The sequence below is a fragment of a genome, unplaced genomic scaffold (assembly GCF_019419815.1).
Source record: "Pyrus x bretschneideri cultivar Hongxiangsu unplaced genomic scaffold, Pyrus_bretschneideri_v1 Contig54, whole genome shotgun sequence".
In the NCBI taxonomy this organism is placed as follows: domain Eukaryota; kingdom Viridiplantae; phylum Streptophyta; class Magnoliopsida; order Rosales; family Rosaceae; genus Pyrus; species Pyrus x bretschneideri.
Window position 1 is genome coordinate 1,330,405 of NW_025999792.1, and position 24,321 is coordinate 1,354,725.

The following is a 24,321-nucleotide window of genomic DNA, read 5'->3' on the forward strand; positions in this document are numbered from 1 at the left end:
ATCTATGCATCAACTTGAGGGGGAGTGTTGGCGTGAGTCAACCATTTAGTTTAGGAATGTAATCCTATAATTTATTCCTTGTATAATAGGGATTCTTATTTCCTATTATGTGGGATATTGTACAATTATATATTTACCTCCTAGAGAGAATAATAAATATACAATTCAAACCCTAAGCATTTTTTTCTAAGTTGACTCTTCATTCGGAAGCATAATGAAAAGAACAAAATTGTGCGTTACAAAGCCTGTCTTGTTGCGCAAGGCTTTTCACAACGTCCCGGGATTGACAATGAAAAAACTTATTCACCTGTTACGGATGCGATTACTTTTTGCTACCATATTGGTTTGGTAGTTTCTGAAAAAAAAACCTAAGCATACAGCTGATGGGCTTAGTAACTGTGTATCTTTATAGGGATCTTGATATGGAAATTTATATGAAAGTTCCCGAATGACTTACATTTACTAGATCGAATATTTCCAAACCCCGGAACACGCTCTCAATTCGGCTGAGGATTTCACTCTACGATTTGAAGCAATTCGAAAGAATATGGTATAACCGTCTGAGTGAGTATTTGACTAGTAAGGGATATGTAAACAACGAACTATACCCTTATGTTTTCATTAAGAAGTCACATTTCGGTTTTGCGATAGTTGCAATTTATGTCAATGACATGAACCTTATCGGAACTCCTGAAGAGCTCGTGAGAACTGCCACACACCTAAAGTCAGAATTTAAGATGAAAGATCTAGGGAAGACTCGATACTGTCTCGTTCTCAAGATAGAGCACCGTTCGGATGGAATCTTAGTACATCAAACGAACTACACCTAGAAGGTGTTGCGTCACTTTAACGAGGATAAAACGAAGCCTTCGAGTACTCTTATGGTCGTTCGATCACTAAATGCAAAATGAGATCCCTTCCATCCGAAGGAGGATGATGAAGAGATTTTGGAGCCTGAAATTCCTTATCTAAGTGCGATAGGCACTTTATTGTACTTAGCTCAATGCACTAGACCCAACATCTCCTTCGTTGTTAATCTTTTGGCAAGATACAGTAATGCACCTTCACGCAGACACTGGACTGGTGTTAAAGGCATCTTCCATTACCTTAAGGGTACTACAGATCTGGGCTTGTTTTATCCCTATGGATCGATGCTGCACCCCCTTACCTTAAGTCGATTCTCGCCTTGTTGGTTATGCCGACTCATGATACTTATCTGATTCACACAAGGCGTGTTCTCAAAAAAGTTATGTCTTTACTGTTGGAGGCACCGTAATCTCTTGGAGGTCAACTAAACAGACCTTAGTTGCCACTTCGTCTAACCATGCTGAAATTCTTGCCTTACACGAAGCAACTCGGGAATGTTTTTTGTTGAGAGCAGTTGTAGGCCATATTCGAAGCTCCTATGATCTTTACCCCATCGTTGATGTCCCGACGATGATCTATGAAGACAACGCAGCATGCATCAAATAGTTTAAGAAGGGATATATCAAAGGTGACAACACAAGCACATTGTGCCGAAGTTCTTCTTCTCACATCAACAACAAGAGCATCAGAAGATTGAAGTCATGCAAATCTGTTCATAAGACAACCTAGTCGACCTCTTCACCAAATCACTACCGAAAGCGACGTTTCAGAAGCTTGTTCAAGGAATTGGTATGTGTAAACTTTCTAAGTTGTAACATTGCTAGTTCTTTTTGGAATTGTGTCAAACTCAAGGGGAGTATCCTAAAGTATACTTGCTTGATCTTAATGTACTCTTTTTCCCTAAGATTAGGAGCATTTCTCCCACTGGGTTTTTTTCTACCTAATTAGGTTCTAACTAGGCACCCACCTTGGGTTGATCATATCCCTGATGCCGTCCCGTAGATGTTTCATTTGACTTTGCATTATTCACGCATTTTTCCTTAGACTATGGATTTTGTCCCTACTCGGGTTTTTACCATAGCCTTAGGGTTTTTTATTTCTTATTTTTGTGAGACTCAGTTCCTTATGCAAGTTCTTACCTTATTTGAGAATAGCGTGTTCCCTGAATCAGTGCCGACGAGTCGACTTCCTCAACTACTACATGATGCCGAATCTACTTGAGTATTTACACACTCAAGGGGGAGTGCTGTAAACTTCTAGTTTAAGTGTGATTGTGTAAATCCTAGATTAGATTTGGTTCTAGTTATTCTTTCCTATATGGACTTGTATTTCTTGGAGGAGAAGGATTTCTTCTCTCTTATTACTATAAATAAAGGCACTACGTAGGGGGAATAACACACACATTCCTCTACACAATCCTACAAACACATCTCTCTCTAATCTCTCTCTGTACTACTAGTCCCTTTCCCCTGTTAGTTAAATATAGACCACAACAAATTAGAATATATTATCGGAAATTGGTTAAAATTATCAAAAATCTTGATTGTCAAATTTCTTAAACATCCTTATAGACCCATCCCTAATAGGCCCATCTTCTCTTCTTATAGACCCATCCCTTGTAGACCCATCATTTTAGTCTCATAGACCCATCATTTTTTAACTTAGTTAGATCAGTACTTCGATGTGTAGAATCATTAAAACAACCAATTTTCTTATATTATTCGGGATTAGACACAATCGACAATCTTATGGTTAGGAACATTCACTTGACTAAGTTACTTTACTTTTCAATGATTATAATGACAAGTTCAAGTGAATTAAAGTATGACCTGTTAGATAAGTTATTAGGGGCATTGATATTTGCACCTAAATCTAAGCAAGAAGGCACTAAGGTCTTCCATAGTAGGGAGAAAAAAATTAAATTTGATTCTAATTTTATAGAAATCAAACTCCTACAGTAATTTAAAAAATTTGAGCATTATGAGTGATTCCAATTCTTGAGTTTAATAACTATACAATAAACAACTAACATTTTTAAAGAGAAAGAGGGACAATAACCCTCAAAATTAATAAATAGGCCACATCTCTACAAACTCACACTTACTGCTGAAACTCAAGTTCATGATTCCTAAATATAAAAAGTAAACTCGCGCACACACTAACTTTTATGTTTTTCTTGATACCTACTACGTTGCCTTTGTATTTATCAAACTGGCATTGGCTATCCGAATATTAAATTAAACTAAGGAAACCATTTCTTGACAACCCTTTTCTCTGGACACTTATCTTTGTTAATTTTTGTTCGTTCATTCTATTTTAATTTATTTGATTTAGAAGCAATTTTGTGTACATAAAGAAAATAATGTGTAAAAATCATTTCCTTTTAACTAGTCAAGATGCAGTACATCGTCCCTAGACAGTAGCATAACCTCCTTTTATTTCTGGTTTAGTTGCAATCTTGAAGTTCATGGATTTGGGATTGTCTTATTCTAGTTATAATGATGCAGCTTCTTCTACTTGTTAATTACTTTATGTCCATCTTTGCGCGGAGGAGATTAAACTGGGTTGAAGTTTTCGAGTGCGGTAACTGGATCTAATAGTCAAGATTTATCACTTACTGCTTTTAAGCTAAGAATGTTGGCTGATATTTATTTATTTATTGTTTTGTTGGCTTGAACTTCTAGTCCACTGCTCTTAAATATTAGTTGGATTAAGTGACTATATGGTCGATGCAGTATGAAAATTGTAATCTACCTCTATCTTGCATAATAACCTAAGACGTCTCTCCATGTGAGTTGAGATAAATAAATAGAAATACAATCAATTTATACAATATTTTAGGCGTAAAAAAATAAAGTTTCATATTTGTGAAAGGCCCCTCATGATGTAAGATCATGGCTCCACCACTGTCCCTAGATTCATATTGAGATTTTCGTTATAATTTTTTGCTAGGACAACGATATATTTTAAATTAAGGGATAAAGAAGTTTGGCTAAGCCACACAATAGGCAACTTAATTTGGTATCAAATTCGCCATCTACAAAATTCGAACTTAAGACCTCACTTACAAATAAAGAGTAATACTACCAGACCGTAGTACTAAATGACTTCGTTATAAATAATCTCCCATAAGAAAAGCACTCAATAATAAAGCATCTAAGGCTAATAAATATTTGGTCATCACATGAGCCTAATGAGCACACCTTTAACCAAATCTTGAAAAGTCCGTCAGTGCCCATCGACAAAAATGGAGGAAGGTGACCCCATAATTATTTCTCAAGCCTAAACAGTGGACACATCCATTGAAGTCCCTTGGTAGCTCAAAAAAGCTAATCTTTGTTAAGTGCATTACCAATTAGTTAATCAAGCACATCCTTATTCTAATCAAATAATGATTAAATTTAGGTTATTTTAACGAAAAACCCCCGGTACTCTTCACTTTAACAAAAAACCACATTTTTATACAAAAAAATCAATCATGGTACTATTCACTTTACCTTTTATTTTGTTATTATCGTTAAAACTCAAAGTTTTCAAATTATTTTCAGTAGTTTTCTTTTAAATTTAATGATACATGTTTACTTGCTTTTGATCAAATGTTCACATCCATCGTTTCACCAAGTGCATGCTTAACCTTAATTCATGCTTTTCATGACACACCCCGACCTGGAATGTCCACTAGGACCTCGAATCAAGCCGTGCTGGCCGACACCTGGAGGGTGACGAAGCCATAAAGTGTGATAATGTATAAAATGTGAATAAATTAAAATCTAAAAGTGCCTAAGTACACGAGTGCGCGGTGAAAGGTTCTAGACCCATTTCACGCATGATACAGAGCATAGGTATAGTACAGTAAGGTAAGATAATGATTATACCATCATAAGAGAACATTTGTACTGAAAAGTGCCATGAATCCTCGTCGATACAGAACTCTGCTACTAGAACCTGAAGGGGTGCAAAAATAGAAAATGTGAGTGAGTGAAACAAAACTTTTCAAACCAATTTCAAATAACAGGCGTGACAATAACTCAAAACCATAACCAAAATAACAGTCTTACAGTTATACTGTGTCAAATATCTTAACAAGAATAAGTAACCCAGGTGAAATAAATCAATATGAAATGGTATGTCAGCCGGATCCACCTATTATGGCCTATACGGCTGAACCAATAGCTCATCAACATGTTAGCCGGAGTCACCTCACGTGACCTGTACGGTTGAATCAATAGCTCATTAACATGTTAGCCGGAGTCACCTCACGTGACCTGTACGGTTGAATCAATAGCTCATTAACATGTTAGCCGGAGTCACCTCACGTGACCTGTATGAGTCACCTCACGTGACTTATACGGCTGAATCAATAGCTCATCGAAGTGCTAGCCAGAATCACCTCACATGACCTATACAGCTAAATCAATAGCTCATCCACATGCTAGCCGGAGTCACCTCACGTGACCTGTACGGCTGAATCCATAACTCATCAACATGCTAGCCGGAGTCACCTCACGTGACCTGTACGCGGTTGAATCAATAGCTCATCACCATGCTAGCCGGTGTCACCTCACGTGACCTGTACGGCTAAATCCATAACTCATCAACATGCTAGCCGGGGTCACCTCACGTGACCTGTACGGCTGAATCAATAGCTCATTAACATGCTAGTCGGAGTCACCTCACGTGACTTGTACGGTTGAATCCATAGCTCATCACATATCCTTGCACACGAGTTAGAACCACCTTTAGTGGTCTGTACGACATAACTGGGTGTAAATAAATACGCTTAGGTGCTACGATCACGTGAAGACTATGCGAATAATCACAGGTCACCTACGAGTCAGAACCACCTATTGTGGTCTATACGACAAGACTGTGCACCTACCTTGGATCCAAGGTGAGCGCAAGGTGTGGGAGGTGAACATCACGTGAAGGACTGTGCCCTGGCCATAGGCGAAAGCACTAACATCAGGGTGTAGGTTTATGAGCTTTAACTGCATCTAACATAACATGTACGACTCATGGGCAACTTGTACGACAAGGTCGGAGTTGCCTATTATTGCAACATGTACAACAATGTCGGAGTTGCTAAAATATAAATGTAGCCATGCCATAACTCCATCATTTCAACTAATACCATAAACTCACCTAAACTTACCTGTGTGTCCTGCGTTCACCTTTGCACTTCAAAGCATTCATAATAATTATGAGCAGATAATATGCATATGGATATGCCATGATGCAATCTAATACTCAACCATAACATAGTGTTTCCAAATATATATATATATACAACATGGCATGAAATGCATAATCTATAACGCCCCACTTCCAAACTATTTATTTTTGGGAATAATTATCAGTGATAAGCCCAACTAGACACTAGCTTAATTAACTATCATTACTTATGTCTCCTTACTTCAATTTCTTGCTTCTTCACACATTGATTAATGACCAACATTTAACCACCAAATCATAAGGTTAAATCTCACATTTTCCACCAATGTCCCTAACATTGCTCAATTCCCCAAACAAGGTTATTGTCTCAATTATTTAGTCTCATTTATTATATGGTTGCATCTAATGTCTTGTTAGACTGCCTACGTACCCTAAACAGGGATTAAGCCATTCGTAGTTCGCACTAGTCCTCCAAAGCATTCACAGAAATTGTATGAAATATTCAATTTATAAACGTTTGTGGAGATGTCAATCTTATATATATACACGATAAGAGGGAAAAGACCCACTCTCCTTAGGTCCACACTACGACTCCCTCGCATAAATATCAAGACATCATGAACTATCGTCGCCTGTGACCAATTATCAAATCACGTCTCAGAGTTCTTACCGATAGAATAGATAAAACATATCCCTACGTAATACAATCCAAAAGATCTGCATCACAGATCTCCGATCCGTTACTTCAAAGATCTACATTATGTTTCTAGAACAACGTCCTAAGGTTTCATTACGATCCAACGGTCGGATCTCCACCAATTGCTAAAACCAAGTGACGATCAACATTTTATTTTATGAACTTACAAATTCAATTGGGGAAGATCCATATGTTGGATTCCCAATCCGTAAGTTTCTGTGGCCCTTAAATATTACGTCCTATAACGTATTAAAGTTTGATGACGGTCCAATAGTCGGATCGTCGATTCATATAATGACCTTTTAACGTACTGTAGAGAATTTAGGTTCCAACGATCAATCTACATCATACGACCCTCAGGACTGAACTCCAGGCATCTAATTTATCCTAAATATAACATTGACAGTCCTCTGGCCATGCGCCGCCGCACACGCCGCCGTGAGTGGCGGTTGGCCACCCCAGCTCGTCGAAAAAACGTGACTATATCTAAAAATTCTCAAAAATTACAGAAATGAAGATCTCAAAGAGTAGAGCAAACTTTATAGCTGTGGCCAAGGCCAATTTGGCCGGGAAAAGCCCCAATTTCTCTCAAACCTGTCGGAAACCCTAGAAATAGGTGTTTTCAATTCGACTCCAAAACCGTTCCAATGCCCCAACCAATGCTTGGGCTTTGTTCCAGAGCTCAAGGGGAGGCTAATGATGGTGGAGATCGATGGAATTTCATTCAAAAATGGCGGATCACCGTCAATGATGTCGTCTGCATCATGCTTCTTCTTTCACGAAATTGAACTCCAATACCCTCAAATTTGAGCTAAGGTGGTAGATACGGAGTTGTGGAATAGATTTTGGGTGAAGGAATGGTGAATTTCAACTGAAATATGGTGGAAATCGGCCGGAATCAAACCGGGTCACCGCCAAGTACACGGGTCTGCAGGTGAGCCCGTTTCTCCCTTTTCTTTTCTCTCCTTTCCCTCCTTTCTTCTCTTTCTGATTGGGCAGCTTCTTCCTCTCCCTTCTCCTAATTCGTCCAATCCTCATCTTTCTGATTGGGCAGCAGCCCTCTCCACTTCTCTCCTCCGATACTCCCTTCTTCTTCCTCCCCGTAGACCCCCTTTCCTTTTCTTTCTCTCTTTCTTTTCCAACCACCCTTAATAATAAATATAATAATAATAATAATATGAAATGAATGAAATAATAAATAACAATCCTTACCAACATACTTTTAGAATACAGTAAGGTAATAGTTCATGTGCGTCATGAACTAGCGATCAACGAAAATCAATACCCTCGCTACTAGGGTATTCTCGTAAATTCGCATTTTAAAATTTATAAAATCGTAAAATTAGGGACAGGTTATCACATTTCATTTAAAGGTACAAAAGGAAAGGCCTTATTGATTCTCTTTATGACTGTATCCTACATCCCTCTAATGCTCTATAGTGGTTAGCATGTGTGCTCTCTAATTACATGTTTGGATGCTCTAATCAAAACTTATTTATCTCCAAATAAATTCGAATTCGAGTGCACATAAGAAATACACTGGTTTTATAAAAAAAAATGTAAAATAAAGATAGACAATCACTGTTCGACTCCTGTAATATTATTAATGGAGCAAATTGTTTTCACCAACTTAAATATATGAAAACTTTTGACATCAAGTTGGTCAAGCAACTACATTTTATTATTTGAAGGTAATGCTAGAAAAATCAAATTTTTAAACCAAATATAACTTAAATGTCGATTAACGTATTGGTGACATATCTAAACTGGCCTTCCAACTGTAATATCTCGTATGTCCAATCATATCACCGAGTACAGGGAACAAGATGTTCTCAGTGAAAAGACTAGGCACATCATAAGTTACGTGGCTATATATGATGGTGATTTTTGCATGTCTTTATATGTTTATTTGACACTGAGTAGTTCCAATCTCATATTCTGTCAAACTCCATCTCCAAAGTACCCTTTTAGGTCCCAGTTGCTGCTGAGTTGCATGGATTCAAATTTCACTACTTCAACTCCGGAGTCACATCCTGAGACAACGGATTTTCTGTCCCTTGCATGGTGCAACTTTGCAGTGCAAGCTTTCCAACCAGACCAGCAAGATCGATCAGTGGTTCTACTCGATGATCCGATTGACAAGTTTAAGAGCCACAACAAGAGTCCTTAAGCGGTAGGTCAAAGTTGTCGCAATTTCAGTTTTTGATATGTCATACTATAAGAAAGTTCACGAGATTGATTTTACAACTCTCAGAATCTAGACAAGATATGGATGATGCAGATCTCAAGCCTCCACCACCATGGAAATCCAATGACGTGAAGGTGAAACATGTATACGATGCATATAAATACATCTCAGCTAATTGAGTATCTTAAAACCAATTATGCTGATAACATACTGTTTTTTTTTTCCTCTTTAATCGTTTATATGGATGCAACAAGCCATGCATCCAGAATTGAACTACACCGGCTTTCTTCGGAAAAAATGGGTATATAGAATTGGCTCGTACGTTCTTGTAAGAAGTTGAGCTGGGACAATTACTTTGGTCATACTTTCTTCTTTTGTGCAGATGTCATGGAAGATAGTGCCATTTGAGAACATGTCGATCAAGAAATGGCTTAAAGACATTAAGCAAAGGCGGAAAGAGGAGCAGAGGCTGCAAAGAGCTGAAGTCCTTGTAGCAGTATCAATGGCGGGTGTAGCGGCTGCACTTGTTGCTATTGCAGCTGAAAAATCAGAAAATGATGGGTCAATCACTGCCAAGGAAGCTGCCATCGCTTCTGCAGCCATGCTGATGGCGGCCCAGTGTGCAAAAGTTGCAGAAGCAATGGGGGCAAGGAAGGGGCAGCTCAACAGTGTAATAGGTTCGGCCATGGATAGCACAAGTGCAAGTGACATCTTAACTCTAACAGCTGCAGCTACGACATGTAAATATCCTATATCCATTATCCTTGTTCTCTACCTTGGTTTGATATATAAATAACCCACATGTGTGTGGTTTGTGTAATATGGGTATTGAAGAATGCTACGGTTAATTTCTCATGTGCACATGCGAATCCTAACAAGCGGTGTATTGTGGGCCTACATGCATCAAATGTTAGAAATCGGTAACTAAATGTAACACAACTCATCTTTATTAGGTATGGACGGTTAAAGATGCACATAAAAGGGGCATCTCAACCATCCATACCTAACCCAACGACAAAGGAACAACAGTTTTATATAATAATGCCAATAGAAAACCTAGAGTATTTATACTTTAGAAGCACAACATAATTTTTTTTCATTGGTGTGGTTTGAAACATATAGCATTGAAGGGAGCAGCTACATTGAAAGAAAGATCAGGATGCCGCAAGAAGAGACTAAATGGGACCGCACCTGTGATGCCTATCGAGGACAACCCTGACGCTGAGGAGGTCGATTTCGACTTTGACAAGTATAGATCAATGCTTGCAATAGGTTCCCAGCTCACCACTGAAACACCCGACGGTTTGTAATCCTATTTTATACCTTCATTTATTCAGGTTTTTCTTCTGATAAATTAGATGGAATGACGAGTTCATAAATCTCAACTGTTGAACTGATCAAAATTCAATTAAATATCGGTGACATATCGATCAAAAACTGATCATTTTAGCAAGCGGAATCTGTATTTCCATCATTCCGACGAACATACCATTTCTTTGTGTAGTGTAATTTTACTGCATCCCCGACTCTCCGAATCTCGAATGAGCATGGATTTTGGTTTCGAATTCCTAATTGAATTTGCAAATTGTGTTTGCAGGGAAGTGCAAGGTTAGATTGGTGTCTGTCAACCTCAACAGTGAAGCCAAGGTCTGCAAGTTACACTTGTTCACTGCTATTTTGTAAATCCATGGAAGTAACTAAAGCCTTAATTAGAGCTTAACCTTCAATTCTTAATTCAACCTTACAGGTTCTTCAAATGAGGAAGCTCAGTCTTTTCAACAACACTAAGGAAAGTACGTAAATGAAAAATTCGTTACAATGTGAATCGCATCTCACGTGAGATAGTTCGAAAAAGAATCTGAGTCCGAAACTATTTTCCAATTCTAATTGCTTTTCGTTATGATGAAAATAGGTATCATACTGGACATGTACGCAGAGCTGTATAAAGATTCAGAAGCGGGTGAGAATGGTACGGGTTATCTCATCGTGTTAACGACAAGTAGGGGGCCGTTCAAGCTAGACATGGAAGCCGACTATCAACGGTATAAGACATGGGCGACAACCATTAACCATATGCTCATGGTCTCTACTTCATTTATGAAATATCATCTTCAATACTACAAGAACTAGCGACCAAAAAAGAACTAGTGTTATGAGCTATATCCCGATGATCATTGTATTGCTGCACCTATGCGCATATTTGCCCTCTACTTGTAACTATAATCAATTCGCCATTCTGGCTTAAAGCAATCATTTCTGCTAAACAACAAGCTAATGTATTATCAAAGCATAACTACAATGTGATAGCAAATAATTATAGGAATACAAGAAGCAAAACAGAGGGAAGAATGCAAATTGAGACGAGTAAATTATAGCAACACAAAAGCTTATGTATGATGACGACACAAGTATTTGTACGACATTTTCAGACCACATCGCTAAAGGGGTCAAAACTGATATCAGTTTTAACCAGGACAGCCTATCCATGCTCACAGGCTGTATCCAGTTGAAAAATCAAGTTTAACACAACATAGATAGACGCATAAAAACGCAGAAAAATCAACGGAAACAAAACATTTAATAAAATCCGGGGTTAATGAATGGAAAAAAGTTGTTACATACTAATTGACGGTCTGAAGTTGGAATCTGCTGAGGCAGGCATGTATCCAATAAACCCCCATGCTCTGGCCATTCACTCCATTCATCAAGACATAAAGTCAATAAATTCTTCCAGCTCATCATACTGGAGTGGTTCTAGTTGCACATACAATAATCAGTCGCCTGTCAAACCGTACACAACAACTGACGCTTGCAGATCACGGTCCACTTTGAAGTGCGCATGGAAAAACCTTTTTATCTGTCATCATAGGCCAGATATAAGTACAGTGCAACCATGGAAAGCAATTTAAGAAGTAACTTATTTGTATTTAGCATAAATGCAACAATTAAGCACTAAAATTATGAGTTGTAGCATGCACCTTTCTGAAAGAATGTGAAATCAGAAAATCCCTCAACTGTTTTTCTTCCGAATCAAATACTACAATGTGACTAGGTAAAGACCAATTCTTTGCAAGCTCTGATGTAAAACTAACAGGATCCATCATGAATTGGTCTGATTCATCTGGGATTCCTTTTTCTTCACTGTCGACAAAATTTCCAACAAATTATAAATTACAAAACCGTTCTCATGAAGAGCTGCAAGAAAGAAAATAATTCCATCCACGTTGCTAAGGATCAAACCTTGGTGAGCAGTCTAGGAATCTCATCGGAAGGTCACGGTGCACCGTAGAGTAGTAAGGTGTAGCGTGGCAAGGCATCAGAAAAAGTATATTTCTCACTTTTCCGTGAAGCACTTCTTTGGATAGATAGTAAGTAACATCCTCAGTGCCTCTCTGTCTAGCATGTTCAAAAGTGTTATCCAAAAGGAAAGATGGAAGTGGAATAGGGACCGTAAAACAACTTAAATGAAAACATTTGAGGTAGAAGTCTAGCATTTAAAGCAAGTACTTGCCAAAGAACAATAAAAAGCTACCCAGCCCTTGTGTTTATCAAAAAGCAAAATGAGTACCTGATGAACCAAACTCATATACAGGGCCACTGGAATATTGGTAGCGAGCAAGAAAAAGATGGCCAAATGCATTTTTGCAGGGAATTTGCTATGAATCTTTAATGATTCTTTTCCTTTACCATATGCAGAAACCGATGTTCTTAATGCAGCTAAGGAATGTCCAGAGAAGATCAAAGCTACAGGAAGTACAGGCAGAACAAACCTGTAAGGTCAAATTAGAAGAGTATTAATTGTAAACAGAAAGAAAGGTCAAAGAACCATATTCAATTGTATAAATTAATAGAAGAGGTACCTGAATTCTTTGTGCCCTAGCACACTATAAAGTCCTAAAACCCATGCAATAAGGCCAGAAAGTTTCCAATTTTTGGATTGTATGATTCCAGCAACAGAAAATGGTAAGAAAGTGAATATCATGACTGTAAATCCCTGAGTGAAGTACCAGTGCCACTTGTGAGTCCCATAATAGTCTCCACCAGCAGAAAGAAAATTGAATCTTATAAAATTAAGAGGTACAAAGACCCATGAGCCGTACATCAAACGATCCAATAAAAATGTAAAACCAAGCACCAGGACCCTGAAACATTAGGTCAAAAAGAGTAAAGAGAACAATAATAACGTCAACTCAATTATGCAAAACTACACATTAGCTGACATGAATGCTTGACCTGCCTCCATAGGAGCTTACACAATTCATTAAAATTTTTAGTCACCCTGCAGTGGTGCTGACGTCTTTCCTAGATGTTCCTTAACTTAATACATGGAGACTACTAAAACGAAAATAAGACATGATTTACAAATTATTTCCATAACCCGGCTAAAACACATTTCGGAGAATTATATAAGCCCAGAACTGGTTTTAAGTGACAGACATTTCAAGGTATCATTATTGTTTTCATCACCTTTTATCACGTGCATATCAAATTTCAGTAATCACCAATAACCCTACAGCTGCCACTCCTTTGTTTTTTTTTTTTTTTTTTGCGTCTGCATCTATCCAATTGCAGCATTGCAAAGTCATCAACTATAACTCCATGTTACCATTAAAGCCAAACTTCAAAAATTCATAATTCAAGCTTCATTTTCAATTACTAGTCCACTGCCGAAATAAAAGAGAAAACAAACAGGACAAAAATCATTATGAGAATAACCTATGATATAGCTCAGAAGCACCAACAATTCATGATCAAGTTCCTAATATAAGCACTATTTAAAACAAGTACTCAGTGGGAGATGGCTAAATACCTACCCCATAGGAACCACTTCCAGAAAAATGAATCTCAGTTTATCACATGTCAAAAATAGCTCAAGAAGCCCAACATACAGCCATATGATAGCACTTGTTGGTCTGATAGCACAAGCTAATGCGGCAATAATCAAACCCCACTTCCTTGATTCCAAAGGAAGTTTGCTGGAAGAAGCCCTCATACAGGGCCAGTAGTACAGGCTCACAAGGGTAAGAACAGTCTCCAAACTATTTGATAATGTACGAGTGATGCAGTAAAACATAAACCAATTTGTCAATTGTGAGAACAGCTGGAATTGAGTTAAGTACATACTTTACCAGAAAGAGCCTGATGTTACAATAGTGTTTTCAGTCAACAATAGTAATTGAAATTGACTATCTGAAATAAACTTACAGTTAGACACAACTATTACCATTAAAGGAGTAAAGAACCCCTGTACAAAAGGATACAGCCCATTTAGCAACGCAGTCACCAAAGAGGATGACAGAGAGTTTATACAAGTATAGATCACCAAAGGCAGCTAAAAAAGACTGAAATAGCCGCGGAGCCTTGACCTGCAGAAGATAGAATAAAGATGACAATACGAACTTCAAAAGACAACAAGGAGAAATGGAATTACTTCATGCAGCAGAAGTTTAATGTGATTTTGGGGTGCAAAGTAAGCATAAGGAAATCAAGGGAAACCTTTCTAGAACAAATACCAATGCACGTGAAAAAAACATTTAAATCACTTAATGACAACAATTCATAATAACTCCTAGAAACCTATGTAGGCAACTATAATGATTCAAAATCAGAATAAGCTAATTTCTCAAGTGATGCATCTGTCCGATGATCATTTTAACTTGTAACAAGTATGAACTTTTATATCCACAAGTCCGCCAACGATACAGTTCCCAGGAAACCATTCTTCCTTCCCTTGCATATAATATAATAACAGCATTATAGTTTAACTAAGGCATACATTGCCCATAATTATAAAACGATTACCATGAGCCATGGGGTATCAAGACCCAACACTGCAAGAGCTTTGTAAAGGAAGGCAAAGAGAAAAGGATGCAAATAGCTACGAATCCCCTTCTTCCACTCCCATGTCAAATGGCCATACCTGTCATTACACAACAATAAAAATAGAAACCCATTTGAGGATTAGTTATTTACCCTTTTAAATCAAGAATCTTCACTCTTTGCCTTGAAAAAGAAAAGGAGAAATAAGGGGTACCCAAAAGTGATGCGATGTGCAACTTCAAGGGCTTGCCAGTGTTCATCAGGGTTAAAATAGGTCTGAATCAACAGAGCATTTACCATTCGAAAGGCCAAACAGAGTGCAAAGACCTTCCTGGAGGAGCCTAGAAAATCACCTGGCGGGGATTCCTTTTGCTGTGGACCTAATTTCGTAGGAACTAGGTTTTCGGTTTTGACTGATTCTGCTGCTGGTGAGACAGCAGCACTCTGCCTTTGCCTCATTATAAAGATTTATCTTGTCTAAACTGAATTTTTAGTAATTTTAAATTAGAAATGCAAAAGCTTGTCCGAATCAATGAATTTCAAATCTATAAAATTGGCATTCATAGCTTTGAAAATGCATTATTGGATAAACAGGGAATTTAATTCAACTACTCGATTATATAACAGCAACATAAATGAATTTTACAGGGTTCCTCTAATCACTCAAATAAATGAAAATTAATAATTATTACAATAATAATAAAATCAACAAAAATACGAACGGAGATTGATTGAAATATTAAACCCTAAACCCTTTGCAAACTAATGAATATCGTTATTTCACAGAATTTGAACAGAGAGGCTTACTGGCGTCGAACTCAGTGCAGATTCACCGGGTATCAAAGAATCTCAGAGAGAGAGAAAAACTACGCGTTAACGAATGTGAGAGATGAGCTTGTGGAGAGGTCCATGACATCGATCCAGACGGAGACAAGGGTTGGGAGAGGTCAATCATCAACGGCGTCCGCCGTACCTGAAAGACACAAACTGGCCGAGGAAGGGAGAGTAGAGCGGAAGAGTCCCGGAATTTCAAATGGGAAATTGGAATACTAATATATTTTATTTAGCCTACTTTTCTTAAATCTTATAATTTTAACTATTTTTGTTGCAATAGACTTAAATGCCTTCACAACGAAATAGAGTGCAACGCACCAAATCGGATCTCTACTTTTTTTTATCTGTTGTATAAAGGTTGGCTTTTGAACAAGAAATAGGCTTCTCTCCGAATCTTCTTTATGAGAATTCCGTGAATCTTTTAATTTTGTCATTTTATCATATATCGTACGGTCAGAAATTATTTTAAATTACATTATTTAAAATTGAACACAAATAGTACCTGACGAAAACTGATCCGCACGATATACGATAACAGATAGGATTAAAGGATCCTCGGATCCTCAGATCCTCACAAAGAGGATCCATTGAGGATCATATCTCTTCAATTGGGATGAGGATCCTTTCCAGATCCTCTTTGTTAGGATTCCGGATATTACTTTACCATGTCCGTTCATTACATCGGGCAGCCAATTTTCTTCTAGTATTGTTTGTATTTAATTTTAAAATAAAAAATTTAAAATAATTTATAGCACATGATGACAAGTGAACAAATACGATGAAGTGATCCACGATATCCTCACAAAAGGATCTAGATAGTATCCTATTCCCTTCATTTGTTCATGAATTTTTTCTTGTATCAAACTGTCCATTGATTCGGTTGGTCAGTTAAATTGACCAACTTCCTCAAATGCCAAAAAAAAGGTAAAACATTAAACCATTTATTGCCATTGCTTGCACACAAATTAAAATTCCACAGAACCCATTTGCTCAAACTCAACAAACTAGAAAATTTCCAAAATGTGTACACACACATATGCATACATATATGCAAATATAAAATTGAAAACCCAAAATACACACTACAACAATCATCAGAAAAGCTAAGAAAAGAAATTCAAAAAATATCTTAGATGCAGAAAAAACCAAACTTTTTCACATTGCCGTACAAAATCTGAAAATACCTCAATATAAAACATTAAAAAAAGGTAGTTGTTGTGGCCTATATTAACCAACAAGGTACAGAGAGCTGCAGCAAGAGGGAGTGGAGAAAGTGTAGGGCTTTCTCTGTTTGTATTGTAAGGTTTTCAAAGGAATGTGAGTTATAATAAAACCATGATATCGAATATGTTATGAGGATTAATTGGACTTATATTAATAATGAACATATAAGTATTTTAATCATGATAAAATACATAAGAGGGAAATTATTAGAATTAAAGATAATGGAATAAGAATTGGTTACAAACTCTTAAAACTGCAAACACAATTGTTACCACGATAGGAGGAGCAGTTGTAATATCACGCAAACAATATAACTGCAGTATGGTCTCTCTTCTCAGACATTTATATGCAGTATACCTATTGAGAGTGAAGTTATTCTGAGTCCTAGAGAAGGGAAGATCACTGCAAAGGTTTTGATACATTAACTTTGCAATTCGTTCAAAAGAGTTTGCGTTGGTTGCCTAACCTCATGGCTAATCCTGCAAGTAATTCTTGCTTCCTTAATTTGTATATTAATACTCCATGTTGACAACAATATAACATATATAAATGTAGTCTACTGATCTGGTTGATCAAGTTCTTAAAGTATCTAAATGCCAACATGTATGAGATGTGTTATTCCCCTACGCAATGTTTTTATTTATAGTAGTAAAGAGGAGAGGAATTACTTATCCTCCAAGTAAATACAATTCTAGTTGGGAAAGAATAACTAGTAACCAAATATATCTAGGATTTACACAATCTCACTTTAATATAATATCTATAACACTCCCTCTTGAGTGTGTAAATACTCAAGTAGATTCGTCATCAGGTAGAGTTGAGGAAGTTGACTCATTGGCATTGATCTAGGAACACGCTAGTCTCAGGCAAAGGAACTTGCATATGGAACTAAGTCTCACAAAAACCCAATGGCTATGGTAGAATCCAAGGCGGGACAAAAACCCATAATCTAAGGAAAAGTTAGTGAGAAAGTGCAAAGCCAAATTAAACATCTACTGGATGTACGTCAAGGATATGACCAACTTAGGATGGGTGCCTTGTCAAAACCTTGTCAAGTAGCAAAAATCCAAAGGAAAAATTGCTCATAATCGTAGGAAAAAAAAGTATATTAAGATCAAGGGAGTATACTTTGGGATACTCCCCCTGAGTTTGATATAAAAGTTTTTTATTATCATTATTAGGATACATTTTACTTGACCTGTTGTCCAAATTTCATATATTAGTATAGACAAAAAAAACAGACTTTTAATTTTAGAGTCAACGTCGTAACAAAGTTTTTGCTCTCTCATACAGTCATACTTACAAATATTTTATGACACACCCCGATCGAGATCAGGGCATGCTGGCTGTCATGTGGAAGTGACGTAACCATGTGCACAGTGCGGAAGCTAATAAAATAATAGTAATAATAATATAAATGGTACGAACAAATAAAAACTAGCTTTACACAAAGTAAATACAACAAGTGCAAGCATAAGTGTGAACCCTAAGTTCAGAGCATAAAACCTAGTGCAGTCCAAAAGGAAATGACGATAACAAAAGCACACCCGAAGGTGGTTATACGCTGGTGGTGGTCTGTCAGATATGCCGGGAAAGTCCTCAGGGAAGCCACCAAACGTGCTAGCCAACTAGAACCTGGAGGGGCACAAAACAAAAGCGTGAGTGGGCAAAAACAAAGCTTTTCGAAAACCAATTTAATAAGTAAGTTCTAACCCCTCGCCGTAAAACCTGTATACTTCCCAGAAACTAGTATATATATATAAGTCATGCACGAAAAACGTGCCATGCAATATGTCTCGAAGTAATATGCCAGTGCTCAGGAAACATCAAATCAAAACCATGTAAACTGTCAGCCGGAGTCACCTAACGTGACCTGTACGGCTGAATCTAGAGCTCGAATCTTCATCTCACTAACTATACCTGCACACGAGTCGGAACCACCTAAAGTGGTCTGTACGACAGGCCTGGGTGTAATATAAGTACGCTCTAGTGCTACGATCACGTGAAGACTGGGTGAATAATCGCGGGTCACCTACGAGTCGGAAACACCTAAAGTGGTCTGTACGACAAGCCTGTGCACCTAACTTGGATCCAAGATGAGCGTGTGGTGCAGGAGGTGAACATCACGTGAAGGACTGTGCCCTACTCTGGGCGGGAACACTAACACCGGGGTGCAGGTTATGAGCTCTCTATGTAACTAGAAACACTACTGAACGTAAATGTAAAATCATACTCACCTAGCACTTACCTATGCGTCCACAGCACCAATACACATGTATATATATATATATATGACTAATAATGCATAAACGAACGGCAACCAATAAACATGACATAATAATGTAAAAACATTTTAATTCATTTTCTGGGAAGCGTATAAGTATATAGGTATATACGAAAAACCAAAAGCCCACTCACTGGTACGTAGAAGGGTCGTAACCCCCTTGCCTCGAGTGACCACGCTCGTCCTCGGGATACGTCTCACCTATATGCGAAACAACTATAAAAACGTTAATTTTAAAGCACATAACCAACCTTTAGAAATAACTTCTCATACATTGCTCAAATGGGGTGTATGAATACACCAACGTGATCTACTCAACCTCAGGAACATCCCCATATTTTTAGAAAAATTTTCCACCGCCGCACGCGCCCCCACCCGCCGGCCACGCGCAGGCACGTGTCTGGCACGCTGACGGCGTCAATTGACGCCGTCAGGAATATTCCGTTATCTTTAACGGTTTCCGTCAACGGCATTAGGAATATTCCGTCAGTTTTGACGGAATATTCCGTCATCTTCTCCGGCACGTCGCCGGCGTCGGAAAATCGTGAAATTTTCAAATCGTGATATCTTCTTCGTTTTTCAACCAAATTTCACAAAATTGGTACCAAAATGAAGCTTACAACGAGAGGAACAAGATCATACCACTTTCAAGTGCTAAAATCCATGAAATCTCGCTTGAAAATACCCCCAACTCTGGCTAACTTCGAAACTCACGATCCCGACGTCCAAAACCTTCAAACAAACCACCCCGAGCCTCCTAGGGACCTCACCAAGCTTCCTAAAAGCTTGAAATTCCCAAAAACATGAGAAATTACATGTGCATGAACAATACCAAAATCGGGCATCTCGAGTTCGACGTGAAAACGAAGGTAACCTTACCTGAAATGGGTATGGTTGGACTCCTACGAGCCTCATGAGCATGGATATGTATTTTGTTTCTTCGATCTGTGAAGATTTGATGGGTTTGTGTGTGTTTGTACGTTGTATGTAAAATGGGAAGGGAGAGGGAGCTCGGGACAGGTGCAGGGATAGGGGGAAAGGCTGAGGAAGATTATGGGAGTGTGTGTATGGTCCACAACCAGCCACACCAACTCAAAACAACCACACAACGTAAAGAAATCGCACTAGGGGCAAAATTGTCTTTTCACGCGTACGTTTTTAAAATTTCCGGAACGGGCTGTCACAACCTACCCACCTTATAAGAATTTCGTCCCGAAATTCAAAACAACCATACAACAACCCCTAGTGATCAAAGAACAACTAAGGATACAAATCTCTCATCCGATCTTCAGTTTCCCACGTAGCTTCCTCCACGGAATGATTTCTCCACAAAACTTTCACCAAGTTCACCGTCTTGTTCCTTAGAACCTTTTGCTTCCAATCTAGAATCGTCACTGGTTCCTCATCATAAGTCAAATCCGGGTTGATTTCCAAGGGTTGAGGAGGTATCACATGAGATGGATCAGCAACATAATGTCGAAGCATGGACACGTGAAAAACGTTATGTACTCTAGCCAACTCCGGAGGCAACTCCAGCCTGTAAGCTACCTCACCAACTCGTTCAGTGACCATGTATGGTCCGATGTACCTGGGACTCAACTTGCCTTTCTTTCCAAACCGTACAACACCTCTCCACGGTGAAAGCTTCAGAAATACCCAATCGCCAACCTCATACACTCTATCAGTAGCATGACGATCTGCTAAACTCTTTTGCCTATCCTGGGCTGCCTTCAAGTTAGACTTGATTACCTGAACATTTTGAGTAGTCTTCTCAACAATCTCTAGGCCCACCAAAACTCTTTCTCTGATCTCTGACCAACATAACGGTGTGCGACAGGATCTACCATACAATGCCTCAAACGGTGCCATACCGATACTCGAATGAAAGCTGTTATTGTAGGCAAATTCCATTAAATCCAACCGTGTGTGCCAAGCATCACCAAACTGTAACACCGAAGCTCGCAACATGTCCTCCAAAGTCTGAATAGTTCTCTCCGACTATCCGTCCGTTTGAGGATGATACGCCGTACTAAAAAGTAGTCTCGTACCCAAAGCTTCTTGAAAAGCCACCCAAAACTTAGATGTAAATCGTGGATCACGATCCGAGACAATACTCACAGGGACACCATGGTACTTCACAATCTTCGAGATGAACAACTCCGCTAATCGGCCCAAAGAGTACTTCTCCCTCACTAGAATGAAATATGCTGACTTAGTAAGCCGATCAACGATCACCCAAATGCCGTCAAAACCATTATGTGTACGCAGGAGCTTGTACACAAAATCCATAGTAATATTTTCCCATTTCCACTCTGGAACGGGAAGCGGCTGCAACAATCCAAACGGTTTCTTCCTTTCTGCCTTGACTTGCTGACAAACGGCACACCTACTCACATACTCAGCTATCTCCCTCTTCATACCCAGCCAATAATAAAATGGTCGAATGGTATGATACATTTTAGTAGCTCCTGGATGCATAACATAAGCCGAGATATGCGCTTCATCGAGAATTGCTTTCTTTAAATCCAAATAATTAGGCACAAACATCCTACCCTCCTACATCAGCATGCCGTCCGAATCACGAACTCTGAGGTCTCTCCTCCTCCCTCGATCTCGAGCTTGGATCAATTCTTGAGTCTCTCTATCAGCTACCTGAGCTTCAAGCACCCGATCAACTAAAATTGGCTTAACTTGAAAATTAGCAAGTAAAGCTACCTCTTGATCTTCTGCCTCTAATCTCACTCCCGTAGATCGCAAGTCTGCTAGAAGAGGAATACGACTAGCGTACAACGCATTGATACGGCCCTGAGACTTCCTGCTAAGTGCATCAGCCACAACGTTTGCACGACCAGGGTGATAATCAATCGTGCAATCATAATCACTGAGCAGCTCCATCCACCTCCGATGACGAGGATTAAGTTCCTTCTGCGTAAAAAGATACTAAAAACTCTTGTGATCTGTAAAGATATTACATTTCTCTCCATAAAGGTAGTGTCTCCACAACTTCAACGCAAAAATAATAGCGGCTAACTCCAAATCGTGCGTAGGGTAATTCAACTCATAAGATTTCAATTGTCGTGAAGCATAAGCAATTACCCTACCATGCTGCATCAACACATATCCCAGACCACTCAAGGAAGCATCACTATAGACCTCAAAGTCACCACTATCGTCCGGGAGCGCCAAAACAGGTGCATGAGTGAGACAATACTTCAACTGCTGGAAACTCTGCTCACACCTATCATCCCACTCAAATTTAACATCCTTCCTCGTTAATCTCGTCAGTGGTAAAGCAATCACAGAAAAATCTTTAACAAACCGTCGATAATACCCTCCTAAACCAAGGAAACTCCTCACCTCAGTGACGGTTCGCGGTTGTTCCCATTTCTCCACAGCTGCCACCTTTTGAGGATCCACCAAGATACCTTGAGCTGAAATGACGTGCCCCAAAAACGCAACTTGGTCTAACCAAAACTGGCACTTGCTAAACTTAGCATACAATTGGTGTTCCCTCAACCTTTTCAACACCAAAGTAAGATGTCGAACATGCTCCGCTTTAGACTTAGAGTACACCAGAATATCGTCGATGAAAACAATAACAAACCTATCCAAATATGGCTAGAATACCCGGTTCATCAAATCCATAAAAGCAGCTGGTGCATTCGTCAAACCAAATGGCATAACCAGAAATTCGTAATGACCATAACGAGTCCTGAACGCCGTCTTAGGAACATCATCCCTACTAATCTTCAACTGATAATAACCCAACCTCAAGTCAATCTTGGAGAATACGCAAGCACCTCGAAGCTGATCAAACAAATCATCAATACGCGGCAACGGATAATGGTTTTTAATCGTCACCCGATTCAATTGCCGATAATCAATACATAGCCTCAAAGTTCCGTCTTTCTTCCTCACAAACAAAACTGGAGCTCGCCAAGGTGAAGTACTAGGCTGAATAAAACCCTTATCCACTAATTCCTGCAACTGAACTTTCAATTCCCTTAACTCGACGGGAGCCATACGATAAGGAGTTAAGGAAATAGGATTAGTACCTAGAAGCAACTCAATGGTGAACTCCATGTCTCAATCTGGCGGCAAGCCAGGTAAATCCTCAGGAAAAACATCAGGAAAGTGTCTGACTACCCTCACATCCTCTACTCTACTAGGAGCAGCCTCATCCAACACCACATGAGCTAAATATCCCTGACAACCTTTAGATAACAACCTTTTCGCTCGCACAGTAGAGACAACGCCATGTCTCACCCCACTCTGCTCACCCACGAAAGTAACCACAGGTAGTCCAAGACGATGGAACGTAACTATTTTCCCGTAACAATCAATATTGGCACGATAGAAATACAACCAATCTGTGCCCAGAATCGCATCAAAGTCAACAATATCTAACGGGATAAAATCAGCTGGCATAACAACATCCTCCACTATCACTGGACACCCTGGGAACACACGATCTACGATACATCTCTCCCCTCTAGGCATAGCCAACTCTAAATCATACCCTAGAGGTGTGGGGCGAGGTTGCGTCACTTGAGCAAATGTATGAGAAATCACAGAATGTGTAGCACCATAATCAATTAATACTCTAGCAAAATAACCAAGGATATTTAACGTACCCATGATCAAATCCGAATTGTTCTGAGCGTCTTGCAGAGAAATGTTATGAATACACCCCTAGGTCTGCTGTCGTCCACCTCGACCTCTGCTCGTCTGACCACCATGACTCTGAGTACCACGCCCCTGACTGGGCTGACCAGACTGCCTCGAAGACCCCGCACTACTCGTAGCAATGCTGAATCTGTCCTCCCTGAAACCACTGAGAACCGCTTGCTGGAACTGAAGGATACGACATATAACCGCCAGAATACGGAGGATAACTACCATGAGAATATGGGTCTTGGGGATATTGATACTGTCCCGGGGCATAAGGAACAGCATCACCCTGATAGTAGAAGGCACCACCTCGACCCGTCAGCCCATAACTACCAGGGCCAGGAATCTGCTGGATTGGTGCAAGTGGTGGCAAGAAAGTCTGTTGCGGCTTCTGCTGTTAACTCTGGGGACAATTCGTAGCCCGATGTCCCATCTGCCCACAAGTAAAACAACCACTGCTGCCACGCCTACACTCGCCAAAGTGATGATTATTACATCTGCGGCAAAGTGGGGCCCTACCTCTACCACCATCACCCTGTCTCTGGCCTCTAGCACCACCAGCAA

The 24,321-nt window shown here is 39.2% G+C and overlaps 2 protein-coding genes and 1 pseudogene across 2 annotated transcripts; 1 reads left to right on the forward strand and 2 right to left on the reverse strand.

The window, feature by feature from the left end:
* Positions 1-8,729: 8,729 nt before the first annotated feature.
* Positions 8,730-11,054, forward strand: LOC103935727 (VAN3-binding protein). Its single transcript, XM_048570652.1, has 7 exons — positions 8,730-8,898; positions 8,991-9,067; positions 9,307-9,664; positions 10,047-10,226; positions 10,522-10,571; positions 10,672-10,717; positions 10,837-11,054. Exons 1-7 carry the CDS (start codon positions 8,730-8,732, stop codon positions 11,052-11,054), a joined length of 1,098 nt encoding a protein of 365 aa, XP_048426609.1.
* Positions 11,055-11,270: 216 nt separating this feature from the next.
* Positions 11,271-15,875, reverse strand: LOC103946241 (mannosyltransferase APTG1). The gene is made up of 10 exons (XM_009356896.3): positions 15,552-15,875; positions 14,959-15,226; positions 14,727-14,844; positions 14,186-14,290; positions 13,739-14,025; positions 12,785-13,066; positions 12,493-12,694; positions 12,165-12,316; positions 11,903-12,065; positions 11,271-11,781 (listed from the first exon to the last, which is right to left on the reverse strand). The coding sequence occupies exons 2-10, from the start codon at positions 15,201-15,203 to the stop codon at positions 11,698-11,700; spliced, it is 1,638 nt and encodes a 545-aa protein (XP_009355171.2). The 5' UTR covers positions 15,204-15,226; positions 15,552-15,875; the 3' UTR covers positions 11,271-11,697.
* Positions 15,876-17,991: 2,116 nt separating this feature from the next.
* Positions 17,992-23,502, reverse strand: LOC125470896 (annotated as a pseudogene).
* Positions 23,503-24,321: the final 819 nt, after the last annotated feature.

What these genes read in the sequence shown, in the direction of transcription:
- LOC103935727 (XM_048570652.1), top strand. Translation starts at nt 8,730, where the DNA reads ATGGATTCAAATTTCACTACTTCAACTCCGGAGTCACATCCTGAGACA. An exon ending in CACCACTGAAACACCCGACG is followed by an intron (nt 10,227 to 10,521) that starts GTTTGTAATCCT and finishes TTGTGTTTGCAG; the next exon opens with GGAAGTGCAAGGTTAGATTG. An exon ending in ACCTCAACAGTGAAGCCAAG is followed by an intron (nt 10,572 to 10,671) that starts GTCTGCAAGTTA and finishes TCAACCTTACAG; the next exon opens with GTTCTTCAAATGAGGAAGCT.
- LOC103946241 (XM_009356896.3), bottom strand. Translation starts at nt 15,203, where the DNA reads ATGAGGCAAAGGCAGAGTGCTGCTGTCTCACCAGCAGCAGAATCAGTC. An exon ending in ATATGAGTTTGGTTCATCAG is followed by an intron (nt 12,317 to 12,492) that starts GTACTCATTTTG and finishes CATGCTAGACAG; the next exon opens with AGAGGCACTGAGGATGTTAC. An exon ending in TTTCACATTCTTTCAGAAAG is followed by an intron (nt 11,782 to 11,902) that starts GTGCATGCTACA and finishes CTATGATGACAG; the next exon opens with ATAAAAAGGTTTTTCCATGC.